Source organism: Salmo salar, chromosome ssa01, assembly GCF_905237065.1.
Source record: "Salmo salar chromosome ssa01, Ssal_v3.1, whole genome shotgun sequence".
Classification (NCBI taxonomy): Eukaryota; Metazoa; Chordata; class Actinopteri; order Salmoniformes; family Salmonidae; genus Salmo; species Salmo salar.
In genome coordinates, this window is record NC_059442.1 from 16213706 (window position 1) to 16229517 (window position 15812).

General features: G+C 42.1%; 1 protein-coding gene across 1 annotated transcript in view; it reads right to left on the reverse strand.

Moving 5' to 3' along the window:
• The window catches only part of LOC106566507 (lysophospholipid acyltransferase 2), an 88877-nt gene that overhangs the window by 37302 nt on the left and 35763 nt on the right, over positions 1-15812 (reverse strand). Inside the window, exon 2 of the mRNA XM_014134629.2 lies at positions 3406-3551. Within this exon, the coding sequence (XP_013990104.1) occupies positions 3406-3551 (146 nt within the window). The remainder of the gene's footprint in view (positions 1-3405; positions 3552-15812) is intronic.

Below are 15812 nucleotides of genomic sequence, written 5' to 3' on the forward strand. Positions count from 1 at the left end.
AGTGCAGAGAGCCTCCGTGACACAGAACAGCAGTCTCAGTTGAATGACCAGTCTTGAAACCTGACTGATTTGGATCAAGAAGGTCATTCTGAGAGAGATAGCAAGAGAGCTGGCCAAGGACGGCACGCTCAAGAGTTTTGGAGAGAAAAGAAAGAAGGGATACTGGTCTGTAGTTGTTGACATCGGAGGGATCGAGTGTAGGTTTTTTGAGAAGGGGTGCAACTCTCGCTCTCTTGAAGACGGAAGGGACGTAGCCAGCGGTCAAGGATGAGTTGATGAGCGAGGTGAGAAGGTCTCCGGAAATGGTCTGTTACTTTTGACCCCCCCCCTTTGTTCAGGGACACATTATTCCATTTCTGTTAGTCACATGTCTGTGGAACTTGTTCAGTTTACGTCTCAGATGTTGCATCTTATGTTCATACAAATATTTCCACATGTTAAGTTTGCTGAAAACACACGCAGTAGACAGTGAGAGGTTGTTTCTTTATTTGCTGAGTTTATATCTACAGTACACAGTAGTATGACGGTGGACAATGATCCAAATGACACCTACTCATTCAAGTACATTGTATACTAATAGTGAAGACATCAAAACTATGAAATAACACATATGGAATCATGCAGTGACCAAAAGAAAGTGTTATATCAAAATATATTTTACATTTCAGATTCTTCAAAGTAGCTACCACTCTTGACATTCTCTCTAGCTTCACCTGGAATGCTATTCCAACAGAATGCTTTGGTAGCCATGCTGGTTAAGTGTGCCTTGAATTCTAAATAAATCAGTTTCACCAGCAAAGCATCCCCCCCCACCATCACACCTCCTCCTCCATGCTTCACGGTAGGAACCACACATGGGGAGATCATCCGTTCACGTACAGTAGTCTGCATCTCAAAGAAACGCAGTTGGAACCAAACATCAACATTTTGGACTCAGACCAAAAGACAGATTTCCACCGGTCTAATGTACATTGCTCATATTTCTTGGCCCAAGCAAGTCTCTTCTTCTTATTGGTGTCCTTTAGTAGTGGTATATTTGCAGCAATTCGACCATGAAGGCCTGATTCATGCAGTCTCCTCTGAACAGTTATGTGTGTGACTTGAACTCTGTGAAGCATTTATTTGGGCTGCAATTTGAGTCTGGTAACTTTGATGAACTTATGCTCTGCAGCAGCTGTAACGATGGGTCTTCCATTCCTGTGGTGATCCTCATGAGAGTCAGTTTCATCATAGCGCTTTATGGTTTTTGCGACTGCACTTGAAGAAACTTTCAAAGTTCTTGAACTTTTCCAGATTGACTGACCTTCATGTATTAAAGTAATGATGGACTGTCGTTTCTCTTTGCTTATTTTAGCTGTTCTTGCCATAATATGGACTTGGTACTTTACCAAATCAAAGTTTGTCACGTGCGCCGAATACAACAGATGTAGACCTTACAGTGAAATGCTTCCTTACAGGCTCTAACCAATAGTGCAATAAAGGTATTAGGTGAACAATAGGTAGGTAAAGAAATAAAACAACAGTAAAAAGACAGGCTATATACAGTAGCGAGGCTATAAAAGTAGCGAGGCTACATACAGACACCGGTTAGTCAGGCTGATTGAGGTAGTATGTACATGTATGATATAGTTAAAGTGACTATGCATATATGATAAACAGAGAGTAGCAGTAGCGTAAAAGAGGGGTTGGTGAGTGGTGGGTCACAATGCAAATAGCCCGGTTAGCCAATTTGCGGGAGCACTGGTTGGTCGGCCCAATTGAGAAATTCCACAAATGAACTTTTAAACAAGGCACACCTGTTAATTGAAATGCATTCCAGGTGATTACCTCATGAAGCTCGTTGAGTATGCCAAGAGTGTGTAAAGCTGTCATCAAGGCAAATGGTGGCTATTTGAAGAATCTCAAATATATTGATTTGTTTAACCCTACATGGATTCCAAATGTGTTAATTAATAGTTTAATGTCTTCACTATTATTCTACAATGTAGAAAATAGTACAAATAAAAACTGTGAACTGACTAGGTGTGTCCAAACCTTTGACTGGGACTGTATATGTACAGTACACAGCAGTATGGTGGTGGTGATTGACAAAGATCCAAATAGTACAATGTGGCAAGTTCTTGGTAAGTCCCCTAGGGCGTTGTGTGTCCTCAGAGTCTGAAGCACGGCAGAGGAATGGAGTCAGTGTGCGTGCATCATTCAGAGTCAATATGTCAGACAGAATTGAGTGGTAACAGGACTGTGGGAAGAGAAGGAGTTATAAAGTAAGTCAGTTCATCCCTTCTGGGAGTGTTATAAAGTCCGAAAGCTATGGGCAGAGTTAGAATGCTGGCTGTCAGAAGTTTTAAATGTATGTTTACTTTTAATCCGTCTATCTGCATATCTCAAGACACGGCATGGGGGTGCAGTGAGATACCCAATAATGGGTTGGACAATATTATTTATTTTCGTCACTTACATCAAAGAAGCTATTACTTAAATACTAGAAGTCAAATGACACTCCAATGTTAAGAGAATGGAAAAATCTAATACTTTATTATTTAAATATTGGAATAAATCTGTCTAAGTCATATGGAGGCAGAGTCTAACAAGCATTGGAAACAACATTGGGTGTGGATACCATGGGAACATGTGGATCTGAGCAGGTGGGATGTCATTCATGTTTGTTGAAATGTAAATGTTAAAGTTGTCTGTTCTTTTTGTCAAAGTATGTTTTTGTTTATTGAAAAAAATCTAAAATCTATATAAAACCAAAAAGGAATGGCTTGTCAGTGACTGTCAAACTAAAGTGATAGAAATGAATGCAGTTTATGGTACTACTGTCCTCTACGTATTCTACATTCTAAAGCCGTGAAGGTGTGTTCCACAGATGACTAACAAGACATTAATTACACTAAAAGCAACACCACAAAATTTCATCTGACCACAACAGTATCACCTTACCATCAATATCATGTACCGATGGTGGCAGCACATGATCAAACATGCGCAGAGCCGCTGCCATGGTGGAATGACGCAGTTAGCGTTTCACACACTTAGCATTTTCCCGTACACACCGAGAGAGAACCCTAAGGGGCACACTGCCAAGGGACGGCCGGTTGTTTATAACGGGCCCAACGGCTTCCTAATTGGATATCAATTGCCTCTGCATCGACCAGTTTGCCTTGGCCCGTAAAGGATGGAGGGAGGCAGAAGAGATGGGTGGAGGGAGGGAGAGACGGATGGACGACAGGGGTGAGGGGGAGGCTCTGAGAGACAGTTGAAGAAAGGTGTGAAGGAGAGAGAGGGAAGAGTGTGAGAAGCAGGAAGGGGTGATGAAGGGAGAGATGGAGGGAACCAGGGACAAGAGAAATAATTTGGGGAAGAGAGATGAGGGTGAAAAGATGTGTCAGTAACAGCACTCACCAGCCGAAGCAGAAGAGAGCCAGGTAGAAGCCCAGTAGCGTGGCCACCACATGTCTGATGAAGGGACTGGTCTTACTGGGGTGGAGATACAGACGGAACCAGAAGGCTGTCAACAGGGCAAACAGCTGACACACCACAAAGTTCACCTGGGAGAGGAGACACACAAAAGGAAATAATCAAAACTTTTGTGAGTTTTGTACAACAACAAAAAAAAACTGCTTCTATTACCAGGTCAGACTGTAAGAACCATTACTAGCCGTGTACCAGGTGATGCACACACGCACGCACACACACCTCATCCTCAAACAGACACCGCTGCTGTTCCATGTCATACAGACATTGAACCACGAGACACTTCGTTTCACACAGAATATTTAAATACTTTATTCCTGACATACTTTTTGAGCACCAGAATGAGCTATGTTTATTTATTACTGCAAATGACTGTCCTATCATTCTTAATTGTCATCAGGTGTTACCTTAAATAACTATAACGAGGATATATTTATTTTAACTAGGCAAGTCCGTTAAGAAGAAATTCATATTTACAATGACGGCCTACAGGGGAACAGTGGGTTAACTGCCTTGGCCAGGGGCAGAAAAACAGATTTTTACCTTTTCTGCTCGGGGATTCGATACAGCAACTTTTCGTTACTGGCCCAACGCTCTAACCACTAGGCTACCTGCCGCCCCGTCTGGGGGCCATTTGATCAACTGTTCAGCAGTCTTATGGCTTTGGGGTAGAAGCTGTTAAGAAGCCTTTTGGGCCCAGACTTGGCACTCCGGTACCACTTGTCATGAGGTAGCAGAGATGACAGTCTATGACTTGGGTCAGACACCGCCTGGTATAGAGGTCCTGGATGGCAGGGAGCTCGGCCCCAGTAATGTACTGGGCCGTACGCACTACCTTCTGTAGTGCCTTGCAGTGGGGTCCCAAGCAGTTGCCATACCAAGCGCGGTGATGCAGCCAGTCAAGATGCTCTCAATGGTGCAGCTGAATAAATTTGAGGATCGGAGGGCCCATGACAAATATTTTCAGGCTCCTGAGGGGGAAGAGGCCATGCAGTTGTGGGTGAACAGGGAGTACAGGAGGGGACTAAGCACGCACATAGGCAACTCATTTTGTACAAAGAAATGTAACATACAAAAACACTGATTGTATTGAAAAGTGCAACAGCAAACATTTATATACGGTAGGTGATTAAAACAACCTTTATTGTATTTAAAAGTGGAACTGCAAACAGTTATCCATTACGGCATTCAGCTAACAGATTATTAACTATGTAAGGCAACATGGACTATGAACTGATACCTGGAATGTGAAATAAATTAATTATTTGATCTCACTAACAAATCAACTTGCTTTTAGGGTAAGGGTTTAGGGGTAGGGACATCCCAAAAAGCCCAGATAGCTCTAACCCTCTTCCCGGATAGTGTCAATAATATGTAGGGTTGATTTGTAATCCATTCTTTTTCTGGGTGAGTAACATGGTTCCGAATTTGGCTAAAGCCATCTTCTCTTTGACAGTAAGCGGTGTTACATTTAATCTCTAGCTCAGTGAGCTCTGCCTGTTGACCAGCCTGGGCTGCCACCTGTTGCCTGTCAAATTTGGCTGCCTGGTGGTAGAAATACTGATGTTGCTCCAGCTCTGATGCACTTGTCCTGGCATTTGATGTGCTTTTGGCTTTGGTGTTTTAGGTTGCAAGACCCAAATAAGTCTTCCTGCTGCTTTTACTCCACACGTTGGACAGTACATTGGGATGCTGGATGTGCTCCTCCTTAGCCACTAGAATTTGCAAAAAGCAACCCCTCTTGAAACACGTAGATATTATTTTTTTTCTTTGAGGTGGTGGATCGGTAGCAGCATCTCCGACATTGTCATCATCATCTTCTGGTTGATCGTTTTTTGTTAAAGAAAGCTTGAATTCCAGTGCATTTCATTGTTGTTCTTACTAGCTAGCTTGCTATCGAATGCCATTACTTAGCTCAGGGAAGAAAAAAACTAAAAGACAGCACAGTTCTGAGGTAAAGTTTGCGTGAAAAGGGATTGTTGTGCCGGTTGTGTGCCCCGCACATGATTCATTTAATTAGCTACATTTAAACATTTCTAGCATTATGATTGGTTTGTTAACATTTATCAGCCTGTGTTTGAGCAGTGAAAAGAAGTGTGTTGCTGCAAAATATCGTTACCCATCGAGTTTATTGGATAATTGTTTTGTTGCACGGTGCTCCCAAAATGAAAGTAGTGGAGCCAGACAGCTGCACTGAGTAGATGTGTACATATGTATAGATTCCATTTTGATAACTGTTACAGGTGTTAATCGGATTCATCCTTGATTCCTTGTTTTTATTTGGACTTTATTTGTTTGACATTTTAATGCATTGTTAGACGCTAGTAACATAAGCATTGCTGTGCCCGCTATAACATCTGCTAAATTGTGTATGCGACCAATAAACTTTTATTTGATTTACCATCCTAAATAAATCAGATTTGTTAACTGGAAGAGAGCAGTGCCTTTGTCTCTCTGTCGCTTCTGGAAAGAGACACTATTACAGCACCGTGGCAGCTGGCACTACTACACAGGAGAATACACTGTTGATAGAACCCAAGCTCTTTGATAAGGCTGTTTGCATGATAACTGGATAAAGCAAGCATAGAGGACACATTTTTTGTTCTTTGTGGAAACTGTTTGGTTTCCTCCTGCTTATTCTATGTTAACAAAGCCTGACATAAAAGCTACCAACATCAATGATCAACTCAACGCAAGACTGGTGACGCTTTGTCACACACACACACACACACACACACACAGAGTATAGCCCATCTTATCAATTGTAGTAGGCACAATTATTTCAGAAGCCGGCATGCTGCTAAAGTCAACAGTAGGACATCAACTATCGGTTCCACCCAGTCTATCACCTTTGCCTTTCCGTGCATCATGGCACCCTGGAGACAATAACAGTGTGCACAGTAACTGTGGTCACACCCAGGGCTGTGGCGGTCATGACATTTTGGCAGCTGGTGATTGTCAAGCAAATAACTGCCGGTCTCACGGTAATTGACCTTAGTTAACGTAAACACATTAAGCATCTCCTGGCTTCCACACATAGCCTACAAGCCACTGATGCAGACCTTTGGAACATCTACCTTTTACAAAAGTGTAATAAATCCATGAAATATAGCCTACACAATCACAATAAATCAAATTTGTAGACAAGTCTAAAGAAACATGATTTGAAGAAAATGTAGTCTATTTCAGAAGAACAGAATAGCATACTCTGAGTTGTCCTTATGTTAGGCCCTGATCTGGCTATGCCATATTGCTGTGGGCTACACTAGTTCATTAAGCAGACAAGACTTTGGGATTCTTTTATAGTATGAAGAATACAATTGAACATAGCGGAATAAAATCTCCAAACATTTGAGGGCGTGCACACATGCGGATATTCTGTGTTGAGCAGTTAACAAAAGAAACAGGTACTCCTATAGGCTTAATTTAGAGTTATTCATGTAACTTTAGTTGCGATACAAATGTTGGGCAATATGTTTAGATTTATAATACATTCTAAGGCTGCATCATACAACTCTAATGAGGACTTGAAAAAGAATTGCATGAAAGGCATGAGTTTTGTTTTTTGTGCAGGCTGTACACAGTTAATCAGTCTCTCATTAACAATTTGAAAAGCACTTGATAGTGCCTCGAATTTCCAGGCGGCATCCTTTTGTGTGGCCGTAATACCCCCTAAAAAAATCCATGCCTGTTGCGGCCAGTGGCCGTTGTACCCTTGGGAATTATAATAATTATATTCATCGCTTCTCCCGGCTGCTTGATCCGAAGCACTTCTCACTCAAATGGCTCTCCATCACGTGACCGGGTCTCTCACACAGGCTACAAGTGAAGACAGACACATCTGGGACGCAACTGTGCGCGTCCTTATCCAATTCCAAGGCGCATATTGTAGATATTGGAAGAGTAGGCCTAACGAACAGCAAAAGCACTAGCCTATGTCAATCTACTATCCACCATAGTACAAAAGTTGACCTATTCTATTGTGTGTGAGAAATAAATATCCCACACATAGTCTGGGACAGTTGTGGGCTGAGATAGATCCCAAATTAATACCACCACTAGCATCAAATAACCTTTTTTACTCAATGTGGCTGACGCAACAGATCAGAACGTTTAGCTTAAAATGTTGATAGCCTAATAGTTTATTTCTTCACATTATAAACACATTAGTGGGAAAACACCATTCTCAAGTGACCGCAAATGCGAATATACATGTAATGCTTTTAATATAAAAAGGTGCATTTATGTAATTTTTTCCCCCCAAACTTGGAAAAACTCACATCCTGTTTATGTACGCCAGTTAGGCTCTACACCCGTTGTAAAGCAGATTAATGTGCTTAATTTTAAGAAGTTATTTGGCCACTTTAGTTGTGATACAAACCTTATAGGCCACATGAGGTGTGCGACTATGATTACAAAAATCACGCGTTTCTCGCCTTAGCTGGGCAATCAAGTGATAGGATTAAATCTAGAATAGTCCGATGGGTGACAATATTAGCCTATCTTCACATTTACTAAATAATGCGGGAATTTTTATTTATTTACAATGGACAATTATCATACACCTGTCTCAATACAGGGGCAGCGGGAAAAATACATGTCATCTATGCACTTAAATATTAGGATGCTTTTCCTGTGGTTATTAAGCATGCCAGCCAGGTAGGCTATACTCCTGTTGTAAACAGATAAGCAATGTGCTTAATTTTAGCAAAATTGATAGATAAATAAATACATAAATAAATACATAAATAATAAAAAGTAGGCCTAGCCTATAGAAAGCCGATGGGATCCTCTTTTTAAATAGAGGCCTTCACTGTTTTCTCAAGCAATTGCATACCCTATAGAAATGTTGTTTGATTAGATTTGCGAACACATTTGCATTGATGTCAGAGTGATTAGAGGGACAATAGAGTGCTGAGTACCAGGCAGTTAGCATCTATGACCATCAGCAGCATCAGAACGTGGAGAAGCCTAATTACCGTGACTAAATGTGCACGTGGAATTTGACTGCCATCATGACCCCCGGTGTGGCGGTAATATGGTCACCATAACAGCTCTAGTCACACATCCAATCTACAATGACAAATACTAGTTGTATTGTGAGTACCACACCCTTTCTATTCCTAATGGTATTTCACTGTACCATTCTCCCTCCCTCCCACATACAGTAGAGTATACCAAAGGGCTGCTATAGTGGAGTACAATCACTCAGAGAAAAACCCACTAGGACTCTGACTAAGCTATTTAAGCTAATGTGGTGGGTGGGGATTGTGTGTGCACGTTTGTGAATGCATGCGTTTATCTTTGCCTCATCCTTTGGTTCCTCTCATCCTCCACAGTGGTCCCATAGTGAATCTCATTCATTACGGGAGCAGATTAACATGCGCCTCCATTTGGAAGGCAAGGCTAAAATTACATTTGGAACGCTTTTCAGATTGACTTCAGCTCAGGTCTGCACTTTCCCATCATCACCTGCTCCCAGGAGCCTGAGCCACTACATTTGATTGTTTCTTCTCCACTCTAAGTACTGCGTTTCACTGTGTGCACAGAGCTCAGGGGGGATTCTGAAGCAAGACGGAGAGAAAATCGACTGGAAGTGATACAGAGCATCTCCTAGTTCTCTTCTACTAGTACTACTGTAGTCCAGTCCCTAGACTCTATGGCCGGCCGGGCCAGCCAGCCCCCAGACTCCATGGCCGGGCCCTAGACTCCTCAGATACTTTCAGAGTAGTGCGAGACTAATCACGTGTTGTTGCAGTGAAAACTATGAGTGTTGGGAGGGCTATATCACCATCATATCATCACATTGCCATAATAACACACCACGATGAACAATGGAGAACATACGTACAGTTCATATAAATAACAAACAATGGCATTCGGCCACATGCTAATCCACCTGCTACACAGGCAGGGAGCAAGGGCACTGGAACCAATGGCCAGTAGATAATAAAAACAAGAATACAGTGAGAGAAGGCCAAGGTTGTTTTATTCGCTAATGTGTCTGAGCGCTAGGGGAAAGAAGCTTTTTCCTCGGCATTATCCAGATTGACTGTGGCTGGAGGGGTTGGGTAAGAATAACATTTGAAGTCAAATCAAATTTTATTTGTCACATGCGCCGAATACAACAGGTGTACACCGTACAGTGAAATGCTTACTTACAAGCCTTTAACTGCATTGCTGGTTAAGTAAATAATAAATGTAACAAAATATGTAAGAGTTAAGAATAACAAATAATTAAAGACAGCAGTAAATTACAATAGTGGGGCTATATACAGGGGGTACAGGGTCAATGTGTGGGGGCACCGGTGCCGAGGTAATATGCACATGTAGGTAGAGTTATTAAAGTAACTATGCATAGATAAGTCCTCATTCCTTTAGGATTGATGAGTAGGGTGAAATCTGTCTGAAGCTGTGATGAAAAGGTGTGTGTGTCAGGGTTTCCATCAGCCCCCAAAAATTAAAAGACGATAAATACAACTGAACCGGTCGATAGGGTAATTCGCATAATTTAGTGGAATTAAATTGGAGAGAGTGCATTTGAGTTAGTCGTCATGCACCTTACTTATCCAACACAACTATTCCACGCACACAGAACCTATTTAGAGCGGGATTTCTCCTGCAGCCTCTCAGCAGGCCAGGTACTTCTATGCATGCTCAGGCAGTAATGACAACAGCTGACCTCTCTGCAAAGAAAGTGAGGTCCCTGATCTGAGAGAACAACGCAGTTCGCTAAAACAAGTCGCTCACTATCACTTTAGTCTCTCAGGCCGTTAATACACACTAGAGGTTGACCGATTAATCGGAATGGCCGATTTCAAGTTTTCATAACAAAATCGGTATTTGCCAATTATTATTATAATTTTTTTACACCTTTATTTAACCAGGCAAGTCAGTTAACAACACATTCTTATTTTCAACGACGGCCTAGGAACGGTGGGTTAACTGCCTTGTTCAGGGGCAGAACGACAGATTTTTACCTTGTCAGCTCGGGGATTCAATCTTGCAACCTTACGGTTAACTAGTCCAACGCTCTAACCACCTGCTTTACATGGCACTCCACGAGGAGCCTGCCTGTTATGTGAATGTAGTAAGAAGCCAAGGTAAGTTGCTAGCTAGCATTAACCTGTCTGGGCTAGGGGGCAGTATTTTCACGGCCGGATGAAAAACGTACTACTCTCTAAAACGTTACTACTCTGGCCCAGAAACTAGAATATGCATATTATTAGTAGATTTGGATAGAAAACACTGAAGTTTCTAAAACCGTTTGAATGGTGTCTGAGTATAACAGAACTCATATGGCAGGCAAAAACCTGAGAAAAATCCAAGCAGGAAGTGGCCTGTCTGAGAAGTAGTGTTTCATCTTGGCTCTTTTTATTGAAGACTCAGGATCTGTGCAATAACGTGACACTTCCTACGTCTTCCATAGGGTCTCAGAGCCCGGGAAAACGTTGAACGATATCGAGGCAGGCTCTGGCTGAAACACTTTATCGCTTTTGGCAAGTGGCCACTCAGAGTACTATGGGCTTAGGCGCATGCCCGCTTCGACCGAATGGTTTCTTTTCCTTTGTCTGTTTATCTAAACGCAGATTCCCGGTCGGAATATTATCGCTTTTTTATGAGAAAAATGGCATAAAAATTGATTTTAAATAGCGGTTGACATGCTTCGAAGTATGGAATATTTAGAATTCATTTGTCACGAATTGCGCCATGCTCGTCACCCTTATTTAGCCTTTAGGATAGTGTCTAGAACGCACGAACAAAACGCCGCTGTTTGGATATAACGATGGATTATTTTGGACCAAACCAACATTTGTTATTGAAGTAGATGTCCTGGGAGTGCATTCTGACGAAGACAACAAAAGGTAAGAACATTTTTCTTATAGTAAATCTGACTTTGATGAGTGCTAAACCTGCTGGGTGTTTAAATAGCTAGCCCTGTGATGCCGGGCTATCTACTGAGAATATTGCAAAATGTGCTTTCACCGAAAAGCTATTTTAAAATCGGACATATCGAGTGCATAGAGGAGTTCTGTATCTATAATTCTTAAAATAATTGTTATGCTTTTTGTGAACGTTTATCGTGAGTAATTTAGTAAATTCACCGGCAGTGTTCGGTGGGAATGCTAGTCACATGCTAGTCACATGCTAATGTAAAAAGCTGGTTTTTGATATAAATATGAACTTGATTGAACAAAACATGCATGTATTCTATAATGTCCTAGGGTTGTCATCTGATGAAGATCATCAAAGGTTAGTGCTACATTTAGCTGTGGTTTGGGTTTATGTGACATTATATGCTAGCTTGAAAAATGGGTGTCTGATTATTTCTGGCTCGGTACTCTGCTGACATGATCTAATGTTTTGCTTTCGTTGTAAAGCCTTTTTGAAATCGGACAGTGTGGTTAGATTAACGAGAGTCTTATCTTTAAAATGGTGTAAAATAGTCATATGTTTGAGAAATTGAAGTAATAGCATATCTAAGGATTTGAATAACGCGCCACAGGATTCAACTGGCTGTTGAGTAGGTGGGACGCAAGCGTCCCACCTAGCCCATAGAGGTTAAGTTAAAATAAGTGTTCATTCAGTACTGTTGTAATTGTCATTATTACAAATAAATAAATAAATAAATAAATAAAATCTGCTGATTATTTGGTATCGGCTTTTTTTTTGTCCGCCAATAAATCGGCGTTGAAAAAACATAATCGGTCGACCTCTAATACACACCCTCTCAAACAACACAGACAGTGTGTTCCTTAAAATCAGGGCCCTCATTGGGGACTCATCTGGAAAGATGAAGGGGAGGAGATCGGTTAAAGAACATTTTTAAGCCTTGAGACATGGATTGTGTATGTGTGCCATTCAGAGGGTGAACGGGCAAGACAAAATATTTAAGTGCCTTTGAACGGGGTATGGTATAACAGCAACACTGCTGGGTTTCACTCAACAGTTTCCCGTGTTTTTCAAGAACGGACCACCACCAGGATATCCAGCCAACTTGACAATTGTGGGAAGCATTGGAGTCAACATGGGCCAGCATCCTTGCGGCGTGTTTCGACACCTTATAGAATCCATGCCAACGAATTGAGTCTTTTTGGAGGTCAAAAAGGGGTGCAACTCAGAATCAGGAAGTTGTTCCTAATGTTTTGTACACTCAATGTATGTATGTATGTATGTATGTATGTATTATACACACACTGCTCAAAAAAATAAAGGGAACACTTAAACAGCACATCCTAGATCTGAATGAAAGAAATGTTATTAAATACTTTTTTCTTTACATAGTTGAATGTGCTGACAACAAAATCACAAAATTAATCAATGGAAACCCAATTTATCAACCCATGGAGGTCTGGATTTGGAGTCACACTCAAAATTAAAGTGGAAAACCACACTACAGGCTGATCCAACTTTGATGTTATGTCCTTAAAACAAGTCAAAATGAGGCTCAGTAGTGTGTGTGGCCTCCACGTGCCTGTATGACCTCCCTACAATGCCTGGGCATGCTCCTGATGAGGTGGATGGTCTCCTGAGGGATCTTCTCCCAGACCTGGACTAAAGGATCCGCCAACTCCTGGACAGTCTGTGGTGCAACGTGGCGTTGGTGGATGGAGCGAGACATGATGTCCCAGAGTGCTAAGAACCTTGGCGTGACCCTGGACAACACCCTGTCGTTCTCCACTAACATCAAGGCGGTGACCCGATCCTGTAGGTTCATGCTCTACAACATTCGCAGAGTACGACCCTGCCTCACACAGGAAGCGGCGCAGGTCATCTCCCGTCTGGATTACTGCAACTCGCTGTTGGCGGGGCTCCCTGCCTGTGCCATTAAACCCTTTCAACTCATCCAGAACGCCGCAGCCCGTCTGTTGTTCAACCTTCCCAAGTTCTCTCACGTCACCCCGCTCCTCCGCTCTCTCCACTGGCTTCCAGTTGAAGCTCGCATCCGCTACAAGACCATGGTGCTTGCCTACGGAGCTGTGAGGGGAACGGCACCTCCGTACCTTCAGGCTCTGATCAGGCCCTACACCCAAACGAGGGCACTGCGTTCATCCACCTCTGGCCTGCTGGCCCCCCTACCTCTGCGGAAGCACAGTTCCCGCTCAGCCCAGTCAAAACTGTTCGCTGCTCTGGCACCCCTATGGTGGAACAAGCTCCCTCACGACGCCAGGACAGCAGAGTCAATCACCACCTTCCGGAGACATCTGAAACCCCACCTCTTTAAGGAATACCTAGGATAAAATATATATATATATATATAAAAATGAAACATTTATTTTTTTAAATAGCTGCCCTTGTGTGCACTTCCGATAATACCGTACACCTCGGTACGGTACAGAAACGTTATGAAAATCTGGATACCAGCCAAACCTAGAGTCCGCTGCTGTCTGGCGTGCAGATGGAGCGACAGTTAGCGGCTACTGGCGCTAATTTTATTTAACCAGGTAAGCTAGTTGAGAACAAGTTCTCGTTTACAACTGCGACCTGGCCAAGATAAAGCAAAGCAGTGCGACACAGACAAGAACAGAGTTACACATGGAGTAAACAAACAAGCCAATAACACAGTAGAAAAAAGAAAGTCTATATACAGTGTGTGCAAAAGGCATGAGGTGGTAAGGCAATAAATAGGCCATAGGAGCAAATAATTACAATTTAGCAGATTAACACGAGTGATAAATGAGCATATGAAGATGTGCATGTAGAGATACTGGTGTGCAAAAGAGCAGAAAAGGAAATAAAAACAATATGGGAATGAGGTAGGTAGATTGGGTGGGCTATTTACAGATGGGCTATGTACAGCTGCAGCGATCGGTTAGCTGCTCAGATAGCTGATGTTTAAAGTTGGTGAGGGAAATAAGTCTCCAGCTTCAGCAATTTTTGCAATTCGTTCCAGTCACTGGTAGCAGAGAACTGGAAGTAAAGGTGCCCAAAGCAGGTGTTGGCTTTGGGGATGACCAGTGAGATATACCTGCTGGAACGTGTGCTACGGGTGAGTGTTGTTATCGTGACCAGTGAACTGAGATAAGGTGGAGCTTTACCAAGCATAGTCTTATAGATGACCTGGAGCCAGTGGGTCTGGCGACGAATATGTAGCGAGGGCCAGCAGACTAGAGCATACAGGTCGCAGTGGTGGGTGGTATAAGGTGATTTGGTAACAAAACGGATGGCACTGTGATAGACTGCATCCAGTTTGCTGAGTAGAGTATTGGAAGCTATTTTGTAGATGACATCGCCGAAGACGAGGATCGGTAGGATAGTCAGTTTTACTAGGGTAAGTTTGGCAGTGTGAGTGAAGGAGGCTTTGTTGCGAAATAATCACTCTTAGCAGAAAGCCTGTGTATCATTTCAGGAGGTATTTACAGTACACAGGTCCTTTTGTTTCTATTCACGCCCAAACAGTAGGAAGAAAAAAAAAATGGTGGCTCTGGCCTCTTGTGTTCTTCCCAGTTCTATTGTCATCAGTATCATTGTTTAGGGAATGAATGCTCCCAGGGGCTAACGAGATGATAATAAATTCATTTGAGATAGTGAATGTAAGCTTATAAGGCAAAATGAGGTTCTCCATGGATAGGGTGGAGGGGAGGGATGTAAGGATAAGGTGGAGGTAGGGCTGGGAAATATGGCCCAAAAATATGTAGGCTTTATTTTTAAACAAATATTTAAAATCGCGATTTGACTTGTGATTTTTATCAAACTTTGGTGAACTGTTGGAAAGGTGGCATCCTATGACGGAGCCACGTTGTATATGGAGTTTGCATGGCTGTGTGCTTGATTTTATACACCTGTCAGCAACAAGTGTGGCTGAAATAGCAAAATCCACTAATTTGAAGTGGTGTCCACATACTTTTGTATATACTATATAGTGTATGATAACTTGTCATAATGTGTCAAACTGGCTTACATTTTGTCAGGTATTTTCCACAAGTTAAGCAAAAGCTTTTACCATGTAGATAATGTTGCCTTGCCTATGGTTTTATTGCTGTCATTTATTTGACAGTTACAGCTCATAATAGTAAAAAAAAAAATACAAAAAAAATATATATATATATATATATAAAATAAAAATAAAGTCAGCACACATGCAACCTGTTGCTATAATAATAACAAGTTGACTAGTTTGCCAAAAAGCACATGGTTGTTCATCAAAACTCTTGGAAGAATGTTCTATGGACAGACGAGTCAAAAGTATAACTTTTTGGATGACGTGTCCCATTATACCCGAAAACACTGCATTTCTGGGTTGGCACACCTCCCTTGGGTTGTGCCGTGGCGGAGATCTTTGTGGGCTATACTCGGCCTTGTCTCAGGATGATAAGTTGGTGGTTGAAGATAAA